This window comes from Danio rerio, chromosome 18 (genome assembly GCF_049306965.1).
Source record: "Danio rerio strain Tuebingen ecotype United States chromosome 18, GRCz12tu, whole genome shotgun sequence".
Lineage (NCBI taxonomy): Eukaryota > Metazoa > Chordata > Actinopteri > Cypriniformes > Danionidae > Danio > Danio rerio.
In genome coordinates, this window is record NC_133193.1 from 17,477,718 (window position 1) to 17,505,402 (window position 27,685).

At 37.1% G+C, this 27,685-nt stretch overlaps 2 protein-coding genes and 1 long non-coding RNA gene across 3 annotated transcripts in view; 2 read left to right on the top strand and 1 right to left on the bottom strand.

Annotated features, from left to right (window-relative positions):
• itpr2 (inositol 1,4,5-trisphosphate receptor, type 2) overlaps window positions 1-3,505 on the top strand; it is a 164,623-nt gene extending 161,118 nt beyond the window's left edge. The window contains exons 56-57 of the mRNA XM_021467780.3: window positions 373-534; window positions 2,832-3,505. Coding sequence (XP_021323455.1) covers window positions 373-534; window positions 2,832-2,915 — 246 coding nt within the window. The 3' untranslated portion in view covers window positions 2,916-3,505. The remainder of the gene's footprint in view (window positions 1-372; window positions 535-2,831) is intronic.
• Window positions 3,506-11,016: 7,511 nt separating this feature from the next.
• On the bottom strand, window positions 11,017-26,122 carry sspn (sarcospan (Kras oncogene-associated gene)). Its single transcript, NM_001037580.2, is given in 3 exon segments — window positions 11,017-14,252; window positions 18,902-18,988; window positions 25,691-26,122. Coding segments are annotated over 3 exon segments (687 nt in total). The 5' UTR covers window positions 25,931-26,122; the 3' UTR covers window positions 11,017-13,892.
• Window positions 19,238-26,971, top strand: LOC137490727 (uncharacterized). Its single transcript, XR_012394005.1, has 3 exons — window positions 19,238-19,613; window positions 19,942-20,034; window positions 25,599-26,971. It is a non-coding gene; the product is annotated as an uncharacterized lncRNA (long non-coding RNA).
• The last annotated feature ends 714 nt before the right edge of the window (window positions 26,972-27,685 follow it).

Consider the following 27,685-nt stretch of genomic DNA (forward strand, 5'->3'; position numbering starts at 1 on the left):
CGTTGTTATTTTATTGCACTCTTTGCGCTGTCACTGGTTCAGTTGGTTGTCAATAATTATGTGACGCTAATGAGAGTTCAGCATTATTTGCAGTTATTTTGTCATTTGAAATATCTGTACTTTTAGTTGTGCATTAAGTAAATCCTTGAAAGTAAAAACGGATGACTTTCTTTTTGTTTCAATACAATATATATTAAAGAGCCCAACTTTCTGATGTTTGTGTAAATATACCATCAACCGTAAGGCTATGAGTACTTTTGAGCTTGACAGAATATAATAAAATGTGTTTCCATGATGTTATCTGCAAAACAGCTAAGAATATTTGCTGCTTATTTCCATAAAAAAAAAACATTTATTTTGTGTTTGGTTTAGGAGAAGAATCTGGACTGGTTTCCTCGAATGCGAGCCATGTCTCTGGTCAGCTCTGAGGGAGAGAGTGAGCAGAATGAAATCCGCTCGCTGCAGGAGCGTCTGGACACCACCGTGTCTCTCGTGGCTCAGCTGTCCAGTCAGTTGTCGGAGCTAAAAGAACAGGTAAAAGCAGTGTTTCTCCTCACGGGGCTTCTGAAGTGTGCACTATTGAGTGGAAGTGCGTCATCAGCGGGGTAAGGGTGCGGTTCTGCTGCCCCGGGGCGAAATGGATGTTCAGCGAATCGCTACCATCACCTGCCTGGCCCACATGTGATCCACACAAACACTTTAACTCATTCACATGACACAGTGAAAGGCAGAGCTTGGGATGACGTTAGGAAAAAAAAATAGATGTTTGTTTGACTTCAGTGCTGAACTCGGGACACAGAAACTGCAAAGTCATTGAGAATCGGCACTGATCCAAACCAGTGAGTCGGAAAGAGTGGAACCAGAACTATTAAGCACACGGCGGTGCCTCTCACATCCTCCAGCTGCCGGTCACGAGAAGAGGCCTTACAGTAATTCCCCTGCTGGATGTTAAATAACTTATTAAAGTGATTTCTCCTCTGACAGCCAGGCCTAATTAAACAGATCCTCCTCACCTCTCAGCCCCAAGCCAGGCTCAGATCCAGTGAAATCCAAACTCGTCATGTGTTCAGGCAAACAGATTTGTTCTGATTCAGTGCAGAACAGATTGTTCTGTCCCTGTTTTTATTTTTCGACTTATGTTTGGTTGGTCTTCTTTTTTTGTCTGAAACAGCCATGATGTCAAATAGATTTAGTATAAGAATAGTTCAGGCAGAAATGGCAATTCTGTCCTTCTCATTTAGCTTCAAATGCATTTGACTTTTTTTTTTTTCCTTCTGTTGAGTGTATTTTGGTTTCTCAATATACATTCTTCAGTGATCTTGTGTTCTCGTGTAACGTCATCATCAACTGCCAAAGTTCGGTTCCAATACTCAAGACTGCAAGAATAGAGGACGTGTGAAACTTCCCTGATGTGTTCTTGACATCGAGGGTGCATGGATGCAGACTTGAGCACTGATCTCGCTCTAGAAGTCCCAGAATTCATTGCGACTGGAGGTGGGAAGTGCAGCATTTTATATAGGTTTATTATTAAAGTTCAGAGATATGACTTATTTACCTGAGGAGTGTCCCTAAATGAAACGGTGAATATAAATATTACCATAAATATCCAAATAAAGGCATAAACACATTAAGGGTGTTTATTTGCTGAAATTCGTATTCAAATCTGTTTTATTTATATTGTGCAACATATATTTATTATGTTTTTATGGAGAGTATATATTTTGAAAAGTGTAAAAACAATAGATCGTTGTATGAGTGCTGTAATGTTAAAATAATGTTTCCTTAAACATACGTGAAAGTCATGTGACCATCTGGAAGGACACAGCGTCTCATTTCTCGCAGGATGCGTTCTTTGTTGTCGTGGTCTCCCAAGTTCATTCTTCCAAGGACACCTGTCTTCACAAGAACTCAAGTTCGTTCTCTGCGTTCTTGGAATTGAGAAACAGCCAGAGTTTGTAGTTTTATAAGGTTGTCTATCGTCATCGGATTGTCATCTATTCTGTGCGCATTTATGACTTTAGGAGGCGTGGCTTTGGACAGTAAAGCAGGGATGTACATTTTTTAAACTATGCTAACGTTAGCATTTGGGCAGATCACCTAATGCACCTTTGGGTTTACTTTTTACTTGGAAAATTAATCTAATTTCACAAATTGCGATAAATGGAATTCATTACCCACAAAAATGATGATCATTGTCGTAAAAATAATGACCCACTTTTAAAATGTTGTTCACAAAATCCAGTCATGTTAAACAGAATCTACACATTGTCAAAACTCTTCAGATATACAGTGTTTGCTTTGGTTTCACAAACTTGTACATTGCCTAACAGAAAGCTGCTTGACTTACAAGTGACTTCTGTGTGAGCTTAGATTTCTTTAACCCAGATGTCTAAATCACCAGTGATTCCCTCAAGCTTTTCCTATTGGTTTTTGCTTTGTTTTTTGTTACATAAATATGAGTGACGATTTAAGTTCTGTGGTTCATATCACTTGACAAAACCTGGAGGTCTTGTAGTAAATTTTAAAACACACACACACAATCATATCCAAATTGTTCTCATCCACTTTTTCTTATCCATATTTTCATGAAATAAACAACAACCTCAAGAGTCATATGGAGTATCTCAAGTTATTTTCACCACAAAGTTCACTTTAGGTTAAAAAAAAAACTGTTATAAAAGCCCATAGGAAAGTATTGAGGCAAATTGGTGTTGGGGTTTTGACATCACAAATGAACAAACAGCCAGTGAATGGTTAAAATTTATCACTATGATGGCCACTCATTTAGCCTTCTGTCTCTATTTACCATGCATGCTTATGTGTTTTTCTAGATGACGGAGCAGAGAAAGAATAAACAGAGACTGGGTTTCCTCGGACCACCCCAAATGAACCATCAAATCGCCCCTGCACTCTGAGGACGGAGATCGTGCCTGTAAACACAGACAGATGCAGAGCTTCACACCATGATCCACACTACACTCATGGTGATCTCACACTTTACATCATGACATGACAGATCCAGGAACACAAATGACTACAGACTTCATTTTATAAGTCTTTTGTGGTGTAGATGTTCTAGACGGAGCGTGTTTGTTTGGAAAATCAGCCAATAAGGGCTCAGGCACTGTTTTTGTTTTAAGCGTCAAGTATTAACTCTATCACTTTTTAATTGTCGTGTTTATAACTGGAGTATTGCTGTAACGCCAACTGGACTTTGGTCTGTGCTGGAATAACTGGAGGGATAATGTGCCTTTAAATAGTTTCATAGTTTGTTTTTATAATTCGCAATAACTTGAATGAAATGTGTAAGACTGGAAACCTTCTCGTGTCCTAATCAAGACAATCATATCACTCTCTACAAAGATCAGAACGCTAGTCTTAACTCTTATGTGATGATAATGATTTTTAATAATGTATTTTATGTTGAGGTATGACTAGCATGTTTGTGCTCGCCTTATATAAAGTTGTACAGAAAATAATAAAGAGTTTATATTTGGTATTCTAATGGTTCGTTTCACTCTGAATGTTGTCCCGAATTATTTAAATATATATATATATATATATATATATATATATATATATATATATATATATATATATATATATATATATATACAAATTTTCTTGAGCTATCAAAAATATTTACATTTCAAATTTAACAAATATTTTCTAATATATATATATATTTTTTTTTTTTGATAGCTCAAGAAAATTTGAAAATAACTTTCAAATCTGCATAAAATCTTAATTTACAATATATTTGTTTACTAGTGCTGGGTTAGACCCCTTTTGCCTTTAAAACTGCCCTAATCCTTCATGACATAGATTCAACAAGGTACTGCAGATATTCCTCTAAGATTTTGGTCCATATTGACATGATAGCGTCATGCATTTGCTGCAGATTTGTCAGCAGCACATGCATGATGTGAATCTCCCGTTCCACCACATCCCAAAGGTGCTCTATTGAATTGTGATCTGGTGACTGTGGAGGCCATTTGAGTACAGTGATCTCTTTGTCATGTTCAAGAAACCAGTCTGAGATGATTTGTGCTTTATGGCATGGCGCGTTATCCTGTTTGAAGCAGCCATCAGAAGTTGGGTACACTGTGGTCATAAAGAGATGGACATGGTCAGCAACAATACTCAGGTAGGCTGTGGCATTGATGCTCAATTAGTACTAATGGGCCCAAAGTGTGTCAAGAAAATATCCCCCACACCATTACACCACCACCAGCAGCCTGAATCATTGATACAGGGCAAGATGGATCCAAGCTTTCATGTTGTTGATCCCAAATTCTGACCCTACCATACGAATGTTGTAACAGAAGACTCAAACCAGGCAATGTTTTTCTAATCTTCTATTGTTCATTTTTGGGTGAGCCTGTGCAAATCATAGCCACAGTTTCCTATTCTCAGCTGACAGAAGTGGTGTTCTGCTGCTGTAGCCCATCTGCCTCATGGTTCAACGTCATGTGTGTTCAGAGATGCTCTTCTGCATTTCTCAGTTGTAAAGAGTGGTTATTTGAGTTAGTGTTGGCTTTCTGTCAGATCAACCCAGTCTTCCCATTCTTCTCTGACATCAACAAGGCATTTGCACCCACAGAACCGCCGCTAACTTAATATTTTCTCTTTCAGACTATTCTCTATAAACCTTAGAGATGGTTGTGTGTGAAAATCCTAGCAGATCAAAAATACTCAGTTTAAACTGCAGCAGATTGTCTTGACCATGTCTACATGCCTAAATGCATTGAGTTGCTGTCATATGATTGGCTGTTTTTTAATGCGTTAACAAGCAATTGGACAATACTCAATATTCTGTTTCAGTTGGAAATACATCATCAAGCTTGAATAAAAGTCTGCAGCAACTTCCAGTTCTTGTTCCAGTTAAGACAATAAATATAATAAATAAATATAGTGTAAAGAAAAAAATCTGGATATTTTTAAATGAATACAACAATAATATGAACAGCATCTGTTTAAAATAGCTTAGCAATGTGAATTTATTCATTTTGTAAGTTAAATGCATTGAGTGTTGTTTTTCCTACTGACCTGTGACCTGTTTTTGAGTAGTGGAAGACCACCATCCTGGACAGAAACCTGAACTTGACCACGTGACTACAGAGTATTTTTAGATTTTAGATTTCCCTCTGCTATTATTAAAAAGGAAGTAGTAATAAATGGTGAAATATTTGATTACACTTAACAAAAATTTTCCATTTGTTAACTTCGATTGACTCTGTCATTGGCAAGGTAAGCATTTAGCACCCAAATACCCAATATTTCATAGCCTTGTGTAAAATGAATTTCTAATCCCACTTTTTCATGAAATCTGAGTTAAAGGTGATGTTTCAAATGTCAGCAAGTTCAGTGGGAAAAGGTGTTTTTTCTTTTAATGAATAGTACCCTGTCTTTTTACTTGCTCGTGCAAAGCTCCACGTCTGCTCGTGCTTTCAATCTGTGGTAGTTAAAATTAGCCACACAGCTCCATTCTCACTCACAGCTGTCACTGAGCAGGGAAAGTCCAGCTCGCCTGCAGGAGAAGACACTTAGTTGGACAACTGCCACTCTCACTAACTGACGGGCCAGACAGAATATGCAGACGTTTTTTGTTTTGTTTTATTTTTGTTTTTTTGCACAGAATTGTATGCAGAATTCATTTCAGAGTAAACTTAAACTAAATAAAAAAAAACTTTATAACTTTATTTAAGGTTTACAATGCAAATCCAATTAGATCCACCTGTTTGGTAAACAAAGCAGATTTTTAATATAACATATCTTTGTCTAGTGCTGTCAAAAGATTAAAAGCTTGAAAATAAAATAAAAGCTTGTATTTACATAATACATGTATGTGTACTGTGTATATATATTTATATAAATACACGCATGTATACATTTGAGAAAACGTTTGTTTATATATATATATATATATATATATATATATATATATATATACACACACACAATGGTCAAGTCAATCTGCTGCAGTTCAAACCGAGCATCAGAATGGGGAAGAAAGGTGATGTAAGTGACTTTGATCGTGCCAGACGGGCTGGTCTGAGTATTTCAGATACTGCTGATCTACTGGGATTTTCACGCACAACCATCTTTACAGAGACTGGTCTGAAAAAAAGAAAATATCCAGTGAGCGACAGTTCTGTGGGCACAAATGTCTTGTTGAAGACAGAGGTCAGAGGAGAATGGCCAGATTGGTTCCAGCTGATAGAAAGGCAACAGTAATGTTATAACTGAGGTATGCAGTAGAGCATCTCTGAACGCACAACAAGTCAAACCTTGAGGCGGATGGGCTACAGCAGCAGAAGACCACACCGGGTGCCACTCCTGTCAGCAAAGAACAAGAAACTGAGGCTACAATTCACACAGGCTCACAAAAATTGGACAATAGAAGATTGGAAAAGCGTTGCCTGGTCTGATGAGTCTTAATTTCTGCTGCAACATTCGGATGGTAGGTTCAGAATCTGGCATCAACAACATGAAAACATGGATCCATCCTGCCTTGTATCAACGGTTCAATCTGGTGGTGGTGGTGTAATGGTGTGGGGGATATTTTCTTGCAACACTTTGGGCCCATTAGTATCAATTGAGCTCCATGTCAACGCGACAGCCTACCTGAGATGCTTCCTTTTTTGACCACAGTGTTCCCATCTTCTGATGGCTACTTCCAGCAGGATAACATGTTATGTTATAAAGCACAAATCATCTCAGACTGGTTTCTTGAACATGACAATGAGTTCACTGTACTCAAATGGCCTCCACAGTCACCAGAACTCAATCCAATATTGCACCTTTGGGATGTGGTGGAACGGAAGATTCGCATCATGGATATGCAGCCGACAAATCTGCAGCAACTGCATGATGCTATCATGTCAATATGGACCAAAATCTCTGAGGAATATTTCCAGTATACCTTTTCGAATCCATGTCTTTAGGATTAAGGCAATTTTGAAGGCAAAAGGGGGCTAACCTACTTGTACCTAAAAAGTGACCTGTGAGTGTATGCTTATAATGTATGTAAAAATAAAAAAAAACTATCATTAATCGACGTGAAATTTGGAATAAGATGTCAATAATATATTTTTAACCAATCAGTTTTTGGATTAAAGGTCATTTTGCAATCGCTTTTGTCAACATGTAGAAAATTAATTAAGGTTTTTTGACCTTGGATGGATTTAAAAAGTATTGTAGGAGACACCCAAACAGAATAAGGAGATCCTTAAAAGAGGGGATGGGGTGACTTTTATAGTGGTTTTAATAATAAGATTTAGCCCCACTACAAAGGTTTAACACACACAGACAGTCATTCTCAGTTCAGCCATGCAGGTGTGTGCGTGTGTGTGCAGTTATTAAGCAAGACAGTGAACAACATCCTGCATAAACACACTCATTAATCTAAATATACCACCCTCCCTTCCTTCTGTCTGCATGTGATGGCTCTGCATGTGATTGTGCGTGTTGTTGTCATGCTGGTTGGTCGGAGAGCAGATGAGATCTGTCACATGAGGCGAGAGATCAAGCCCTGCTGCTCTCTTTCCCAAAAGCACTGCGAATCAGGGGGATTTTTCATTTGACTCAGCGTTCCTGCTTAATCTAATAGTGTTTGCAGTGACTCGCTGAAGTTCTGCGAGAGAGATGAACTACTCTGCGGCGCTACTTAACTATAGGATGGGTGTACCTAAAAATGACAAATTTGACATTTGTGTAGCCTGGTGTCTTTTGTAATCCAAATCTTTTTTGTTTGTTTGTTTGTTGTTTGTTTTGTATAATGCTAAATGAGATGTTTATCAGAATGGTCATGCTGCTCTTTTCGTTATACCACATTAAAGGCCAGCTATGATGCAAAATCAACTTTTAAAAGCTGTTCGGACAGAACTGTGTGGAGGTTGGCTGCATGGTGGTGCAGTGGATTGCACGTTCACCTCACAGCGAGAAGGTTGCTGGTTTGAGCCTCGGCTGGGTCAGTTTCCTTGTTCTCCCCGTGTTTGCGTGGGTTTCCCCCGGGTGCTCCGGTTTCCCCCACAAGTCTAAAGACGTGTGCTGTAGGTGAATTGGATAAGCTAAATTGACCGTAGTGTATGTGTGTGAATGAGCATGTATGAAAGTTTCCCGGTGATGGGCTGCAGCTGAAAGGGCATCCAATGCGTGAAACATATGCTGGATAAGTTGGCAGTTCTTTCCGCTGTGGCGACCACAGATTAATAAAGGGACTAAGCCGACTTTTTTATTTTTTTATTTCCTGGCGTCAAAATAGGTGATTTTGAGGCCGACCAGAATGTAACGTAGGAGTGCAGTTCTCCCCACCCACCAAATTGATTGACAGGCACATATTAACATGTCTCCATAGTAACGCTTATAAACATGTCCACAGAACAAGATTAGCTAAGAAACAGTGATTAAAAGATCTGTTCCAACTCTCTGTGATCAGCTGCAATTCAAGAATGAGTTTTTTTTATTTATTTTTTTTAAATAGAGCATGTGTGTAATAAGGACAACAAAATAGTTTTGTATTTCATAACCGCTGGAATTACCACAGCTGTATAAGTACAACTATGAATGAGGATGCTTTAATCATACAACAAGAGTCCTGGTTTGTGGACGTTAAATCTGTTACACACCTTAAATGTACATATCAGTACCTAAAAAATTGGTATTGTACTGTTTAGGTACTATCTACATTTAATATATTGATATTAGTTAATATCATTACACTTTTGAAAGAGTCAACCCAGGATCATTCTGAAAATGTACCATTATATAAATTTCTGGAGAACTTCAAATATGTCCCAGGAGCTTCTCCTTCCTTAAACCCAATCAATAGTGTCTTCAAAAGCACACCCACTTCCCTAAACCCATCCAACAGTTTTAAAAAGCAATCCAGCAAAGGAAAAGCCCTCGCTTGATATTTACCACACTATCAGATTTTACCATTCTTTAAAGGCTTGTACAAATGCTTTTTTTTTTGTTTTTGTTGTTTGACACCCGCATATAACACAGAAGACAGAAAGTTGACACGCTTGTTGTTAAAGTTACTGGCGATTTGAACAAGCATGGATAGTTCAAGTAGCAGCTCCAGCTCTAGCGATGAAGAAATGATTATTGTTCACCAGTGCAATAAGCAGCTCCACGTTCGGCTATGGATCGGCTATGGGCATCTTCTTCAATGTGTGCTCGCATTGACAATTTTGCTCTTGAGTGTCTCCCAGTGCTGTTTACTGTAACCTCAGCAGCTCCATGCACATGACCAAAAGTGGCAATCTGATTGGTGGAGAAGATTTTGATGTGGCGCATCAAAACAAAAAAACAAGCATGATGCGTTTCTTTAAAAATTACACTTTTACGCCTGGCATTTTGTGAGTTGGTGTGAACAATTAAATTGGCAACCTTTATTTCAGGGGTGGCCAACCCTGTTCCTGGAGAGCCACCTTCCTGCAGATTTCAATTGCAACCCATATCAAACACACCTGAACCAATTAATTAGGACCTGAACACCACGTGATAATTACAGGCAGGTGTGTTTGATATGGGCTGCAACTGAAATCTGCAGGAAGGTGGCTCTCCAGGAACAGGGTTGGCCACCCCTGCTTTATCTAGACACAAGATGTTAATCATTGATGGAAAACACTCCGATGTGAACAGGCATTTACCCTGTTATTTACAGGTTTATTTTATTCTTTGGCTTCTGTTCTTGTCTTACCTGCTTTCTGGAACCGTTCTTCACCGGACTCGACCTCCGTAGTCATGGTCAACTCCTCTCTGCATCATTTTGAGGTAATCGGTCAGTAAGCGTGAAAAGAAATAGCATCATACCGCCCTGTAGCATTTGTTCTGAAGACGAAATGCAGAACTTCTTCTGGCTACATAATTTTTGATCTCCTGAAATGAATATAGGGCTACGTTTTCAGAATGAAGCTATGCTGCAACAGGTACAACTACAGTGACTGCTTGTGTACTTTTATTCCTGAGAGTGCAGTTAAAGTAAAAAATGACCTTGATTGTATGATTGGATATGCTTATTACACTTTTTGTTTCTGGAAGGATTTTATAATGGATGTTATTTACAATTTGTGAAGACTTTATCATGAACTATTTATGTTACAAATAAATGCAGTATCTATTCATGAAAGGATACTGTAAACTGCTCCATAAATGTTTTAAGCAGCACTTTTTAACATTGGAAATAATATAAAAGCACATACATTAGCACAACAGGGCGATTCCTGAAGGATCATGTGACTTTTGAGGCTCTTGCTGTGTTGCTGAATTTGACCCTATTACCCTATTTTCCTCCATATTTCACTGTATTTTGATCAAAAGATTGAGCCTTGAGGACTTAATAAACACGCACTGTAAAAAGTGATTAGTTGACTTTACTTTAAAAAACTGAGTAAACCTGTTACCTTACAATAAACAAGTACATTAACTCTTTAAAAACTACTGGGTTCCACCGAATTGATTTGTGTCTGGAAAACATAAAGGAATTAAGTTAGCATAGTAGTTTTTACAAATTTAAGTGTTGATTTAAGGATTAAACATAAAACAATTATGGTGTCCTACAAAAACAATCAAGAATTGTGTTGTTTCAGCTCATTTTAAATAGTTAGAACAAACAGCAAACATCTTTTTTTTATTAAGTAAACTGTGTATAGTTATAAAAAAATTAATTGAAGTTAACTAACAGTTAACGAAACCTTTCCAAGTTACATTAGGTTTACTCACTTTTTAAGTAAAATGCTTAGTATGTAGTAAAATTTATAGACTTAAATTTGGATACAATAAAAAATAAATATTGACGTTCCTTTACAGCTCTTACGCAAAGATAATGATATAATAAGATTATACTTGTGTTATAACCAGGACACACAATGGGGTTCTTGGATTTGTGAATGGGACCCTGCTGGTATTTTTGAGTTTGTTTGGCCATGAGAGAAGCACACAATTATGAAATTCAGTTAATCACCTTTAAACAACGTGCAATTGATGATGAAGGAGAGAGAGGGGGTTATATAAATGCCTTTTATTAGAAATCAGCTCAAAGCAAAGATGAGTCACATAAACCTTATATTTGTGGATGTTTTCTTTTTCTTCTGTGCTGAAGCATCGGCTTACCTCTCTTCCAAACAGCAGATTGAAATGTCCTCCAAAGTTCTTTCAAACACACATAATTAGGGTTACACACACACAGAAAAAAAAAGGTTCTTGAGTTTTTTTTTTTTTGTGGTAGTTGAGAGACTATTTATCATCGCTAAGTGGTTCTTTGGCTTGTAATCATAGGGAAATTAACTTCATAGCACCAGTAATGCTCCTTAGGGGAGGTTAAGATCCTAAGTACAGTTAAAGTCAGAATTATTAGCCCCGCTGTTTTTTTTTCTTCCCCAATTTCTGTTTAATGGAGAGAACACATTTCACATTCAACACATTTCTAAACATAACAGTTTTAATAACTCATTTTTAATAATTTATTTATTTTATTATTGCCATGATGACTAAATAATATTATATAATAATTTAATAATACTTCTATACAGCTTAAAGTGACATCTTTTCCCCATCTCTTTAAATGAAATGCTTAATTTTATTACATCCAATCAGATCACAGCAGAAAAAAAACTTCCACGCTCACTTTTTAATATTTTGTTTTTTTAGAAACTGCATCACAATACGAAGAAACAAAAATGGTTGCAGCTCCTGGTTCATGTAAACTTAAAAAAAAGCCTATATTTAATGGGGACTTGAATGTCCCTTTAAAGCAACAGACTCTAGACACCTCTTCATGTTGGCAGTGCTCACATCACTCAGCCCTTTTCATTTGGTTACAAGATTCATCCACAATGAGTTCATGAATACAGAAAGTATTGTTTTTTTTTTGATTGTCAAATTTTACAATCATTCAAATTCCACCTTGCAACAAATTAGTTGCAGTAAACTGTTGTAGAGAAAAAAAAACGCATTACATTTCTATTGCTTATGCTTAGGCAGTGCCTGCTGTTTGTCAAAGTACCCCTTGAATCCCCCCGATCAGTGAATGGCTGCTGTTTACTGGCTGCATGAACTGTGACTTCAGTCCACAAGCCCGTCACTGGACACTGCCTTCATTTCTCAGCTAAAACAGCACTGTTTATGATTGTTGGATATGTTTGTCTTAAATAGTTACTTATTTTCAAATGTCAAACATCTCTAGTCAATCTCTTGACTCTCCCTATGTTCATGTGTCATATTGCATACTCTCACATATACAGTATACATTTTTTTTGCATATTTTGTTTATGATTTATATTCTAATAATAATTAATAAAAAAATCTGATTGTAATTTAGATTAGAAAATTTCATATTTACAATATTATGAAATCATGCACTCATGGGTACCTGACAAAAGTCTTGTCATCTCTAAATTTTAGAAGCAACAAATAATAACTTGACTTCTAGCTGATCATTTAGTATCAGAAGTGGCTAATATGAAAGCCAAATACCTCTAGATTACAAGCACCTTGACCTTCTTTGCTTTCAGGAATTTTGATGTGGAGACTGAAGTATGAGAAGCAGCGCTATCCTGCTGAAGAATTTGCCCTCTCCTGTGATTTGTAATGTAATGGGCAGCAAAAATGTCTTGATACCTCAGGCTGTTGATGTTGCCGTTCCCTCTGCAGATCTCTCGCACGCCCCCATGCTGAGTGTAACACCAAACCATGATTTATCCTTCACCAAACTTGACTGATATCTATGAGAATCTTGGGTCCATGTAGGTTCCAATAGGTCTTCTGCAGTATTTGTGATCATTAAGATGCAGTTCAACAGATGATTCATCGGAACATCTACCTAAGTCAAGTTATTATTTGTTGCTCTTACATCTGGGATTAACAACAAGACTTGTGTCAGGTGGATGTATGTAAGGCAAGTCATCAATTTCTTTATGGCATGACTGCATTCTTTATGGCAATCCCTGATAATTGACTATTAGAAAGTCATATTTTGCTAACATAGAATAAACTATATTTTGTATTGCAATAATAATTATCATTATTACAAAGGATAGATAGATAGATAGATAGATAGATAGATAGATAGATAGATAGATAGATAGATAGATAGATAGATAGATAGATAGATAGATAGATAGATAGATAGATAGATAGATAGATTGATGGATAGATAGATAGATAGATAGATAGATAGATAGATAGATAGATAGATAGATAGATAGATAGATAGATAGATAGATAGATAGATAGATAGATAGATAGATAGATAGATAGATAGATAGATAGATAGATAGATAGATAGATAGATAGATAGATAGATAGATAGATTGATGGATGGATGGATGGATGGATGGATGGATGGATGGATATTATGAACAGTAATTCCACATAATATATATTTTTTAAATGTATGAAATTTATCTCAGAAACCCTCTAGAATAGCAAGTGAAAATTGTTCAATGTGCAAATGGTTGAATATTGTAAGTGTTTTTGACTAACAAAGAGCAGTACTGGCTATGAATTCTTTTATGGATGACATTACTAAAACATTGACAACAACACCAGACTGTGTCATTCATCTTCCAGCTTAAACAGGTCTTGTTTTGCGTCATATACTGATTTTTATAGATAAAAATACTCTTCTTGGCAGTGGTATAAAAAAAGAGCATTAACCTTGACGCATGGTCATTTTCAAACAGCCAGTGTAGAAAATTACAACAAATCTAAAAGAAAAATGGCATAAAACTTTCTAAAACATCAAAACTCGGCAAACACAAACAGACTCATTCGATTTCTTCAACATAAGGTCACACGACGCAAAACTCCCACTGGAAACAAATTCTGCAGCAAACAGTTTCCTTCCCCAAAGGCACAAACGCTCCCAATTCTCCAGAGAAATCCTAAGCTTTCTGCCAGTGCTGGGCAGCAGGAGATCCCGTCTGTAGCCCTGCGAAAAACACCTGGTACCTGTGCTTCCATATCAGGAAGGCTCCGAGCAGGCAGACGATGGCCTGGGCCAGGTTGAGCAGCACCTGCAGGAGGTAATACATGGGCAGAGTGCTGGTGATGTCACTGCAGTCTGACACAGCGCTGAAGACGAACATACGAGCGATGGGATCCTCTGGGTCCAGGGTGCAAATACAATCCTCACGCATTTCCCTGCAGCTAAAGCTGTTGGTCAGCGTGTAATGGTAGCACTGGAAGGCGATGACCACCACTGACATAACCAGACCCATTGTGCATAAGAAGAAATACAGGAGCTGGGTGGAAAAGAAAAAGCATTTATATAGTCATTAGTGGTCCCTGCTGAAATATCAACAACAAATTGAAACCATTACAGAAGTTATACTGGTTGTCTTATGTTTTTAGCTATTAATTAGCTGCTTATTAACATATTACCTTTACAGTATATTATGCATGATCCTATTCCACGTCCCAAATTTGACTCAATATCTAAGCCTTTCTAACTATTAATAAAGAGAAAATTAGACATGTTTTAAGGCATTAGTCATTGTTAATATTTTGTTTATACACTGTAAAATACTGTATTACATGGTTGCACTTAAGGGAACCTCTTATGCCTCTTTTTACAAGATGTAAAATAGGTCTGAAGTCTCTAAAGTGTGTTTTAATACCCAAAAGATCCAACAAATAATGTTTATGACTTTGAAACTGCCCCTTTTAGATTTTGATCCAAACTGTGGCATAATGGTGGCTGTCACTTTAAATTCAAATGAGATTGTGCTACCAGCTCTATTTTGAAAAGAAGGCAGAGCTAATGACTTCAAAGGTTGGTTTATTGTTAATTTGCACATTATATATGGATATTTTTAAATCATAAATGTAAATGGGCAGTGAAAAAACCTAGTTTTACTGATTTTGAAATGGAGATAAGGGATTACCTGTGTATGATAAAAGAAACAAAAAATACTAAAGCAAAAAGAACTGTTAATTATCTTAAAGCCTTAAATCTTCTCTATGAATCGTTGTAAATTTTTTATACTGTATTTATTTTGTTGTCAATTTAATGTTATGTCATCACCCTTGTATGTCCAGTGTTCTAAAATTGCAATTGAAAAAGCCGGAGCTAAAAAAAATGTTTATGTGACAGCATAGCAGCAGATTCAAAAACGGCTGCTTCTCACTCAGGGCTGTTTATGCTAATGAGGGAAAGATTGTCTCCAATGGGCGTGGCTTTTCCCCTCTGATGACATGTACAAACAAAGAATGTCAGTTAAAGTGTTTCTGCAGACTGATGAAGTGTGATTATAAAAAGTGTAATAACTTTAACGTTTAACATTAGAGGCTGGCTATACTCACCATTGCCACACAACTGTGTTTATGCATCTTATAAATGTGATTTAAGTAACTCTGCAACTCTCTCATGGTCGCTCACTGAAGCCAAGCAGGGCTGCCTGGATGGGAGACCATATGTGAAAGCTAGGTTGCTGCCAGAAGTAGTATAAGTAATACCAGTAGGAGGCACTCAACCTGTGGTCTGTGTGGGTCCTTATGGCCCAGTATATTGACTCTGTACTGCTCAGTGAGTGCTGTCTTTCAGACGAGACGTTAAACTGATGTCCTGACCATCTGTAGTCCACAAAAAGTGTAGGTGTTGAACTCTGGCATCCTGGCCAAATTTGCAATATGGCTACCGTCGTGTCATTCAAGTGGATGCTGCACACTGGTGGTTTGTTACGTTGGGCAGGAATTTGAAACTAATTCCCAAAAAAAAAGTGTAAAGCGCTTTGATTGTTCAGAAAAGTGCTACATAAATGTCAGAAATTATTATTGTTATTATCATTTAAATGATTCAATTGAGCCAAATTAACATTTAGTCATTTTAACTTTAATTAATTAAGCTGACTTTAAGATACTTGTATTGCTTAATTAATGTCAAAATGTAAGTTAAAACATGATAAACTTGTTATAATTAACATAAAAAATATGTTGACGTGAGTAATTTATTATATAATTATATTATTTTTACAGTTTAATGAGGATTAATGTGTAACCGTAATATTACCTTCTGTTGGCTTCATGTTAAAACCCATAAATCCTAATGAATATGTCCCAAAATATGTGAGAAACCATTAAAATGTGCTTGTTTTAAGGGTTAAAGTTTAATTGTTGGCGACACAGTGGCGACACATTTTTTTTGGTCAAGAAAGGTCTATATAACATTTCCTCCATACTTACTGTACTCTGGAAGGGCCTTAATCAGCAGTAAGGACGTATTTCTGTCACATTAAACAATCACTGCACACAGAAAGCAAATTGATGTGTCTATATGGTGGACACGATTGGCGTAGGAGGCAAAAATCTAGCTGTGACAATCGGTTTATGCTTAACCATTCTCCAATGAATGCAAAAGGGTAAATGCGTTTACATGACCACATGCAAATTCAGCTTATTAAGCTTAATCAGGTTAAAATGTGCATGTAAGCGCACTCATTGAAGACTTGCTCATCTTTAGAGCGCAAACGTGACCCTGGTCTACAAAAGAAGTCGTAAGTGTCAATTCTTTGGAATTGTAACCTAACATAATTGAACAGAAAGCATTATTGAGCTTTTGTCACTGTGAGCAAATTTGAACATTGCCAACTGATCAATGTTTATAAGTGGATATAAGCATAACTTTAATTAACTCTTCATCATGCAGAGTGATTATGTCTCTTCAAAAGACATATAGTTGCTTTCACCTGGATCTTTTTCTAAACGTTTTTAAAGGTTTGGGTGAATAGACTGGAAAAATGGAAATGACATTTTAATGGACTAAAACGCCTATACTTGTTCATTTAAAACCAGCTCAGGCTTCTGGCTTGATGACTCAGGAATGTTACTGCCAATGTTGATGGTCAATTAAATATCGAAAATATGTCTCATTAAAGGAAGAGTATAAATTTAGGTTTTGTCATTTAAAGGCATAGTTCACCCAAAATTAACATTTTCATAAAGACAGATAAGAGACAGAAAATGTTCTGTGCAACAACACTTCTTTTAAATGTCATTCTCCTATAAAACCAAAGCACCATGAGAGTATTTTACATAAGATTTCTTTTTTAAAATCACTTTTTAATACAGAGGCAAATGTCTTGTTTAACATTTGCTCTACATCCACTGACTACTTTATTAGGTACACCTTACTAGTACCAGGTTGGACCCTTTATTGCCATCAAAACTGCCTTAATCCTTCTTGGTACAGATTCAACAAGGTACTGGAAATTTTCCTCAGAAAATAATGGTCCATATTGACATGATAGCATCACACAGTTGCTGCAGATTTGTCGGCTGCATATCCATGATGCGAATCTTCCGTTTCACCACATCCCAAAGGTGCTTTATTGGTTTGAGTTCTGGTGACTGTGGAGGCCATTTGAGTACAGTGAACTCATTGTCATGTTCAAGAAACTGGTCTGAGATGATTTGCACTTTGTGACATGGCTCGTTATCCTGTTGGAAGTAGCCATCAGAAGATGGGTATAGGGTCATAAAGGGATGGACATGGTCGGTCAGCAACAATACTCAGGTAGGCTGTGGCATTGACACAATGCTCAGTTGGTACAAATAGGCCCAAAGTGTACCAAAAAAATATCCCCCACACCATTACACCAACACCTGCCTGAACCATTGATACAAGGCAGGATGGCTCCATGCTTTCATGTTGTTAATGCCAAATTCTGACCCTACCATCTGAATGTTGCAGCAGAAATCGAGTCTCACCAGACCAGGCAACTTTTCTAAAAATCTTCTATTGACCAGTTTTGATGAACCTGTTTCATCAAAATTGTAGCCTCAATTGTAGCCTCACTTCCTGTTTTTAGCTGACAGGAGTGGCACCCAGTGTGTTCTTCTTCTGCTGTAGCCCATTCGCCTCAAGGTTGGACGTGTTGTGCGTTCAGAGATGCTCTTCTGCATACCTCGGTTATAATGAGTGTTTATTTGAGTTATTGTTGCTTTTCTATCAGCTCAAGCCAGTCAGGCCATTCTCCTCTGACCTCTGACATCAACAAGGCATTTGTGCCCACAGAACTGCCGCTCACTGGATAATTTCTTTTTTTCTGACCATTTTCTGTAAACTCTAGAGATGGTTGTGCATGAAAATCCCAGTAGATCAGCAGTTTCTGAAATACTCAAACCAGCCCGTCTGACACCACCAACAATGCCACGTTCAAAGTCACTTCAATCATCTTTCTTCCCCATTCTGATGCTCGGTTTGAATTGCAGCAGATCATCTTGACCATCATGTCTACAAGCCTAAATGCACTGAGATGCTGCCACGAGATTGGCTAATTAGAATTTTGCTTTAATGAGCAGTTGGACAGGTGTACCTAATATAGTGGCTGGTGAGTGATTAGGGATTAGAACATCATGGGGTAAGTAATTGACCATTTTATATGACACTTTTTAAACTTCTGAATAAATAATTCCTTTAAAGTCCACATGAAATCACAATTTACAATGTTTATTTAGCTGTTAGCACACATTGTTAAACTTAAGGTGAACGATTAATATACTGCATGTTAGTATCTTTTCCTTAAAATCTGACTATTTGCTTCTGTTTCAGAATATCAGTCCTCTGATGACATCAGTTTGACAGCTTAGGCAAGATATGCTTAGCCACGCCCTTCTGTTAGTTTGATGCAAAAAAATAAATAAATAAATGAGGGGAGGAGCTCAAATATTAAACCCCACCCCCTACTCAATATTCTATTTCAGTTGTAAAAACATCATCATACTGGACTAAAAGTCTGCAGCAACTTCAATTTCACATGGACTTCAAAATGACCAAATTAAACTCCAGGCCTGCTGTGACAGATTGTTACCCCTGGAATCCTTACAGAGATGCTAGATGGATCTGAAATTAAGTAGCATATCAGTGCATGGAAATCCTCAATTTTTTGTTCACCTTTATAACAAACTGAAGCAACGCTCTCTCATCAGGCACTCTGGTGATACAGAAGAGGACGAATCCCAGCAGAGACACCACACACATCTGCAAAACACCACATACAGTACTTTAATGCAGTCGCTGTCACTTAAACATTAAATGCACCATATATAAGCCAATCATGCATGCTAATCCACTTTTATTAGGCCAGTTGGAGATGATCATGTGCATCTCAGAGTCTGTTGGTGAGAAAGGCTGCTATTGTCGCCATGCACGCACACGCACACATCGGTTTAATCTTATTTGCAGTGCAGCAAACCTCCTAAGTTCTACTCTCTGCCAGGCTTGTCATGAGCCAGTCATAACCCTCGTGTAATCAGCATTGTGCAACTCAGCATTGACTTGTCATCTGATAATATATTGACTGCCGCTGCAAATTGAATAGTTTGACCCTCCTCCCTCCCAGATATCTTTATCTCTCACGTTTTTTATCTCGCTCTATTCTCCTCTGTCTCTCTCTCTCTCTCCCTGTGTGTTTCCCCGCTCTTTTTTTCTCAGCGTGATTGGAGTCTTGTGACTAACGTGTGGTATCTAATTTGATTGTTTTTCCCAGGATCTGAGGCAGAGAAGACTTGGTGACCTCAGCGTTTTTCTCCTGGAACAGCAGCTTTGGTCTCGTGAGGCCTGAACTTGAGATGCTCTCTGATCCACCTTATGGCCTCAGAATAATGTATGTATAAGTGTGTGTGTGTGTGTGTGTGTCTGTGTGTGTGTGTGTGTGTGTGTGTGTGTGTGTGTGTGTGTGTGTGTGTGTGTGTGTGTGTGTGTGTGTGTGTGTGTGTGTGTGTATCAGACTCAACATAGTCATCCTATAAAGACATTGCTGTAGGTTTTATTGCCACATTAGCTAATGTTTTACACTTTAAAAGAGATGTATTACAGGATAATGTGTCAGAGTTGAGCAGGCAATGTTATAAAAATCTGTATACTGTTTTTATTTTATATTTATTTAATTTATAATTCATTTTATAGGGGTTTTAACCTTTATTATGATATAGGACAGTGGAGATTTCAGGAAGGAAAACATTGGGAGCAGAGAGAAGGAAAGGATCGGCAAAGGACATCGAGCCGGGAATCGAACTTGGGTCGCAGTAAGAACTTCTGTGCAATACGTCAACACACTTTTACCACTAGGCTATTGGCGCCAACATTTTATTTATATACATATTTATGTAATTTTCATTTCAGTCATGACATAATATTTTTCAACTGAAACTGTATTGTCTGATCACCATATATTTAAAAAAAACTTTTAGAAGAAACTTATAGAAACATACAGTTGAAGTCAGAAATATTAGCCCACTTTGATTTTTTTTCTTCTTTTTAAAATATTTTCCAAATAATGTTTAACAGAGCAAGGGAATTTTCATAGTATGTCTGATAATATTTATCAGACAAATATGCATATAACACTTTTTTAGGGACAAAATTATTTGCCCTTTTAAGCTATTTTTTTCTCGATAGTTTACAGAACAAACCATCGTTATACAATAGCTTACCTTATTACCCTAACTCGCCTAGTTACCCTAATTAACCTAGTTTAGCCTTTAAATGTCACTTTAAGCTGTATAGAAGTGTCTTGAAAAATATCCAGTCAAATATTATGTACTGTCATCATGGCAAAGATAAAATAAATCCATTATTAGAAATGAGTTATTAAAACTATTATGTTTAGAAATGTGTTAAAGAAATCTGCTCTCCATTAAATAGAAATTGTGGAAAATATAAATAAGCGGTCTAATAATTCAGGGGGGCTAATAATTCTGACTTTAACTGTATAATCTGAGAATTACTGGTATTAACCAACTGGTTTAAATACATTTATTTATTTATTTATTTATTTATTTATTTATTTATTTTTAAAGTGTGACTCGTGATTGATGAACAGCAATTCAGATGCATGCAATACATTTTTAAACAATTATTTCGTTACTTTTTTTGGATTGTGGCTCATGATTGATAAATACCAATTTAAATTTTTGCAACATGCTTATTTATTTTTAACTCAAAATGTAAAAAAAATCATTAATTCATTTGTTCATTCATTCAAAACAACATAATTATGCCTCCATCACAAATATATATCAAAATCATTACTTAAACTTTAATTTTTAAAATTAAAAAGCTGTCGCCTCACAGCAAGAAGGCTGCTGATTCGAGCCTCGGCTGGCTCATTCGCCGTTTCTGTGTGGAGTTTGCATGTTCTTCCAGTGTTCCCATGGGTTTCCTCCGGGTGCTCTAGTTTCCTTACAGTCCATAGACATGTGGCACAGGTAAATTGGGAAGGGTAAATTATCCGTAGTGTGTGTGTAAATGAGTGTATAGATGTTTCCCGGAGATGGGTTGCAGCTGGAAGGGCATCCGCTACGCAAAAATCTGCTGGATAAGTTGGCGGTTCATTCCGCTGTGACGACCCCAGATTAATAAAGGGATTAAGCCGAAAAGAAAATGAATGAATGAATGAATAAATAAGTTTCAGTTAAACAATTGACTTGGAAATAAAAGTGTCAAACAAATTGTATACTTGTAATGTGACCAGAAACTCGAAGACATTTTAACAAGAAATCAGAGTTGATGGTACTTTACATTAAGGTTCCACAATTAACATTAGTTACTATCTAAATAACTATTCCAGAGTTCATTTATCTGAGTTCATGTGTTTCAGCATTTACATATTTACTATCAGGGTCAGTTTTATATCAAAGTTGATATTTAGCTGCCCCATGTTGGTGTTTCATAACATTACATTTTTTACAAGGTGGGTCATTGGCTGAATGTTCAACCCCAAATCTGGAGGACTATCACATACACACATACACTACGGAGAATTTAGCCTACCTGATTCACCTAGCGCATGTCTTTGGACTTGTGGGGAAACCGGAGCATCTGGAGGAAACCCACACAAACATGGAGAGAACATGCAAACTCCACACAGAAATGCCAACTGACCCAGCCGGGGCTCAAACCAGCGACCTTTTTGCTGTGAGGTGACATCGCTACCCACTGCACCACCGCGCCACCCTATGTTTCAGCATTTGACATTTTAAAAATCAAATATTGCATCTAATTTTATTTAATGGAACCGAGCTAATATGAATTATACAGTTTCATTTGAATTAGAATGTTGCCAAAGATAAACTTGACAAAGACTTGTTTTAAATATTTTTTTGTGTGAAAAAAGAAATAAAAAATAATACAAACTTCTAACTTTTAAACGTTTTATATCAAGTTTAATTTCACAAGTTGATATTGCACCATAATCCTTGATGAAATAATAGATTTATAATATCCAAGTCATCTGAAAGCTGATGCATACAGTGTTGTCACTCTGATTGATCTACGTGACTGGACATGCATGTCTGTACACAGAAATTGCTTTAAGCTGGCTTGAATCTTTTTAGAATCCTTCGCTATTTATAAATGTCCAATTTGATCTTACCCGCTTATGTTCCTCAGACAAAAATACTGTATAACTGTTGTATTTTTAGATTTATTTAGCTGAGGAACTTGTGGTTTACTAAAATGTAACATCTTTTTTTTTTTTGATATAGACTTCTGTGACTGGAGATCACTGCTAAACAAGCTAAAGTTGTTGTGATTACAGTAGCACTGCTGGTAGTGTTCCTTTCCAGACTTCTTGCAATATGACACTCTCAATGTTGTTCCTTGTATCAGCTTTAAAACTCAGGATTTACCATCAGAAGTTTTAGCATGTCAAGTCTTCAAAGCTTTACATTTTCTTTAGTTCTTCACCTGCTTAACTAAAACTAAGACTAAAACTACTGGTCAAAAACCTTTTTGTTTTCTAAAATAAAAATAAAAATTCACGATGAATGAAAAACTAAACTGACAACAGTTACTAAAATGATGAAAAATTAAATAAAATGAAATAATAATTGGCAACATATTCTCTCTTTTTTTGGTCTAAATTTCTTAATGAAACTAAAAACAAACAAGTCTGAAAATAGTTATACAAAATAATACGAAACCATAATAACCTGGTGTGAACAACGCAAACCACATTGAATCTGATTTAATGTGAATTTGATTCACTTAAATATGCGGTTATAATTAGATGCATTCTGCACAGCAAAAATATTGTCTTGTTTCTAGTCAAAATCAAAATTTGTTTTAGGCTTAATAGAATTAGGCTTTTTTTCAGAAGACAAAACAATAACTTTTACTTTGGCTTTAGTCCCGTATGGTTGCGGGGTCGGCTCTTTGGAACAAGTCCTCCATTTGAATTTGTCCATATGATAACACCTTTTTTTTTTTTTTATATACACCTTCCGGCCAGCCTGTCACCCTTATTCAGTCATACACTACGGACAATTTAGCCTACCCAGTTCAGTTACAGCATGTCTTTGGACTGTGGGGGAAACCGGAGCACTCGGAGGAAACCCACACGAATGCAGGGAGAACATGCAAACTCCTCACAGAAATGCCAACTAAGCTGAGGTTTGAACCTGCGACCCAGCGACCTTCTTACTGTGAGGTGATTGTGCTACCCACTGCGCCACCACATCGTCCCCAGCTTGCATCATTGTTTTTTTTTTATTTTTTATTTTTTTAAACAACGCTTGTTGCTGCCAAACAATATGTCATGAAGTTGGGCCAGTCATCAAATGTATATTTCCTTTAGCTGGATGTTTGTCTGATGTTTTTTGAAAGTCATTACTTGCTTTAGGGCTGCACGGTGTTCACGTGGGTTTCCTCCAGGTGATCCGGTTTCCAAAGACATGCAGTATAGGTGAATTGGGTAAGATAAAATTGTCCGTAGTGTATGTGTGTAAATGAGTGTGAATGGGTGTTTCCCAGTGATGGATTGTAGCTGGAAGGACATCCACAGCATACTGTAAAACATGTGCTGGATAAGGTGACGGTTGGTTTCGCTGTGGCAACCCAGATTAATAAAGGGACTAAGCCGAAAAGAAAATAAATGAATGAATTACTTGCTTTTACATGTAGAAAACATTCAACAAAACTGTTCCCTATGAGGGATAGTTCATGAATATTACCTCCATGTGTGTGTGTGTGTGTGTGTGTCTGGGTTTCTGCGTCAGAGGGCGGGGCCTCAGGTTTGAAATCTCCCGGGTTTGCGCGTGCACGTGAATAACTTGGTTTCGTTCGTACGTCATAGCGAAACACCTAATGAATCGGTATCAAGGCGACTCGTTTGAAGCACTATGAGTCGACTCTTATAGATGAATAAACAGTTTTAAACACTGTACACTAACAGATTTAAGCCTTAGCTGGATACTTCACTTCACTTAGAGCTGTGTTACACACTACATGGAGGGGAATTTTCAAAAACCCATAATATGGGCTCTTTAATTATCATTTACTCTCCCTTGTGTGGTTTTAAACTTTTAGGAGTTTCTTTCTTCTGTTGAACACGATAGAAGTTTTTTTAAACAATGCTGGTTGCTGGCAACTCTTGTTTTCAACAGAAGAAAGATAGATAAATATGTTTTGAAGAAATGATAAGTGAGTAAACGATGACAAACTGTTTGTTTTTTGAGTGAATTTTCCCTTCAAAGTTTTCATGCTGAACTTTTGAATATTTAGAGAAAATTCAAAAGTGTTTGCTTTACTTTATGGGAACATTAGCAAAACATTAATAGAGCATTTGAGCAGAAATTTCATAGAATATATGGCCCAATCCCAATTGTATTTTTGTATTCTTACCCCTTCCCCTTGGCCCTTGAAACAGAGTGTGAAGGAGAAGGGCTTCAAAATGTACCCCTAAGAAATGGGAAAACACTACAACACTTGCACACATCATCATATGTCATCGAGATCTCTTTCTTCATATGAGATCAGACGATTGCGACTGCTGCAGTTATACCAGTCAGGGGCGCCGCTGGCTGCAGACTGTGTCGCGGATAAACGTGAAGAGGGGTGGGGGAAGGGGGTGCGTGGGCCCCTAATAATTTCTCTGCGGGCCCCCAAAATTCATAAGCCCTTAGAACCCTGTGTGGCAAGTGTATTCTGGGAAGTTTTCTTACCCCTTTGTTTCAAGTGTGATCCTGAAAAATCTCTGTTCGAAGGGGTATTTACCCCTTCCCCTTAGCCCTACGCCTTCAAGCTAAAGAGAATTGGGACACCCCTACCCCTTTACATGAATGTGCAAAATGAGGGGTACGGGCAAGGGGAAGGGCTAAGGGGTAGAATTGGGTTTGGGCTTAAGTCAAATATGAAAACCATGAAAACATTTTTTTTTAAATGATTAAAAATGAATAACTTTTAGTTTATATAAAATATAACTTCATAATACTCAATTTTTTATAATGCAAGTGAAATTACTTGTAAAGTTAACCTAAAGTTCAACTTAAAAACTCAAGGCCTCAACTAATTTCTTACAGTTGTTTCGACAGACTTCCACAGCACATGACCTTATAAATGAAAGTGTAAACACTCGACTTCATTGCTCTTGGGTGTGACAGCATGCCTTACACCATCTTTGTTATTGCACTTTTGCAATTGATCATAATCAATTCACACTCAAATATGATATTTGCCACATTAAAAAAAAATAAATGAATAAAATGAATGAATCACAGCACTAACACTTGCAGTGCAAAGTCAAATATTATTCACTGTGTCACTCGAATGTACACATGCTTGCTTATATGTACTGTATGCTTATGTACAGTATAGCCACAGGGTCGATGGATCCAACGAGGCCTCATGCATGGCCACCAAAAGAGTAAACAAGGCATGCTGGGAGTTCAAATTCAAGCTTACAATGATGCCGGCCCAATGGGGCGTCTCCCGGGCCAGCAGAGAGGAGCTAATGGCAAGCATGAGGAAGGCCACAGCTGCCACTGCGATGCCCAGCAGAAGCTGCAGGAGAGCCACCAGCAGAGGAAAGCGGCAGCCACAACATTTCTGGGCTTCCTCCGGCACCGGGCCTCCAGTCTCTGCCTTTGCCTTCTTCTCACTGCTTTGGTTGCCTCCTACCTTCGGATTCATTCCCAACCCCATAATTCCTCCTTTCTTGTGCAGAGGTTCTCAATCTTCCTTTAAAAACAGACTGGACGCTCTTGTTTTTTAGTCCTTTTTTTCCTGCCGTTTCTTTTGCTGGACTGTTTCTTCACACTGGCCTTCCCCTCCCTCCTCACTGGAGGCTTCTCTCTCTCTCTCTCTACTATTCAAATTCAGAAAGGGCTCTGAACTAATATGGAAAACATTTGGAGCAGATTCCAGAAGAGCCGCATATAGAGCACTGGAGAGAGGAGACGGAAAGGAGGGAGGCTGGAAAAGGGGAGGGAATATGCATGAAGGGGGACTCCAACACACGACAACTGCTAGTCTCCCTGAAAGCAAACAGGAAATGGGGATCTTACAAAGCAGAAAGCTTCTCGTCACTGGCGAGAGTTTGAGTCCTGCCAGCCTCACACTGTGTGTGATCTATTCATAAACAGCCTGGAGTCAGTCACATGATTCTGATGAAGTTACGTGACCCGTGGGCATGTGAGAGCGGGTTACAGTTAATCTCTTATGAATATTATGAGTGAGTGCAGATGTGCTACGTGCTCAATTCGTTTTGTGTTAATTATGGAGAGTTGTTAAATACATGCAGGACATGTTTCTTATAATGGATAAGTCTGTATTCGGCTGGACCTTTAGTGGAACTGTTTTTCTTCCCCCAATTTGCTTTGTATGGAGGAAAGGCTTTGATTTAAAGCTCATAATGGGTTAATCTTCTGAAGGCTGGATATTGACAGAATGTGGTCTATTTTCAGACATACATCTATGTGCTGTTGTGTTATGTCACACCTCGCTTCAGATCGAATGTATAAGGAAAGAAATCTCAGTAGATCAAGATGGCAATTCAAGCCAAACATTGCACACTGATAAAAAAATATGTAGGCTATATTGAATATTACAATTACAATTTGTTAACATGAACAAACAAAATTCAAACTAAATAAGTAAGATTATCAGAATGCAACTCTTTTTGGTAATCTGTATGTGCGTGCATGTGTGTCTCTGTAAAAACATTTGACCGAATAAAATCTATACAAAAACAATTAATAGAAAAGTTTATCTGACCTTCTATAACTATAAACTCTCTCTCTTTCTCTCTCTGTCTCTCTCTCATATTATGTACATGTTGTTCTATTGTTGCTTTGATTATTCTATGTTCTTAACTGTAAGTCACTTAAAGAAGTGTCTGCCAAATATTGATTATAAATTGACAAAACAAATAAGTAATAACAGGGCACAATACTGTTATTCTGAAGACGTAATAAACAAATAAATAAATGAAATAAATAAATAAATAAATACATATATAAATAAAACGTTTTTAGCATTTATTACACATAAAAATATTTTTATATATTTAAATTTTAACTAACAGATTATTTTTTGTACATGTAAAAAAAAATGAACTCTGAAGACATTTTGTCTGAATTGTTATTTATGAATAAACACAACGAAAAATTTTATAATAAACAAAAATATTTTACTTGCATTTATTATATATACAATTATTTATTATAATAAAGTTTAAATTAAATTTAATTATTTCTTTTAAAAAAGTTGTATTTTGCCGTAGTGTATAATATTAATATAATTAATAGTTAAAATTAGTAGGCCTATAGTAAATAAATAAAAATATTGTGTTGTATTCCCTAATTTCAGGGGCATCCCGGTGGCTCAGTGGGTAGCAAAATCACCTCACAGCAAGAAGGTCGCTGGTTCGAGCCCCGGCTGGATCAGTTCCATTCCTGT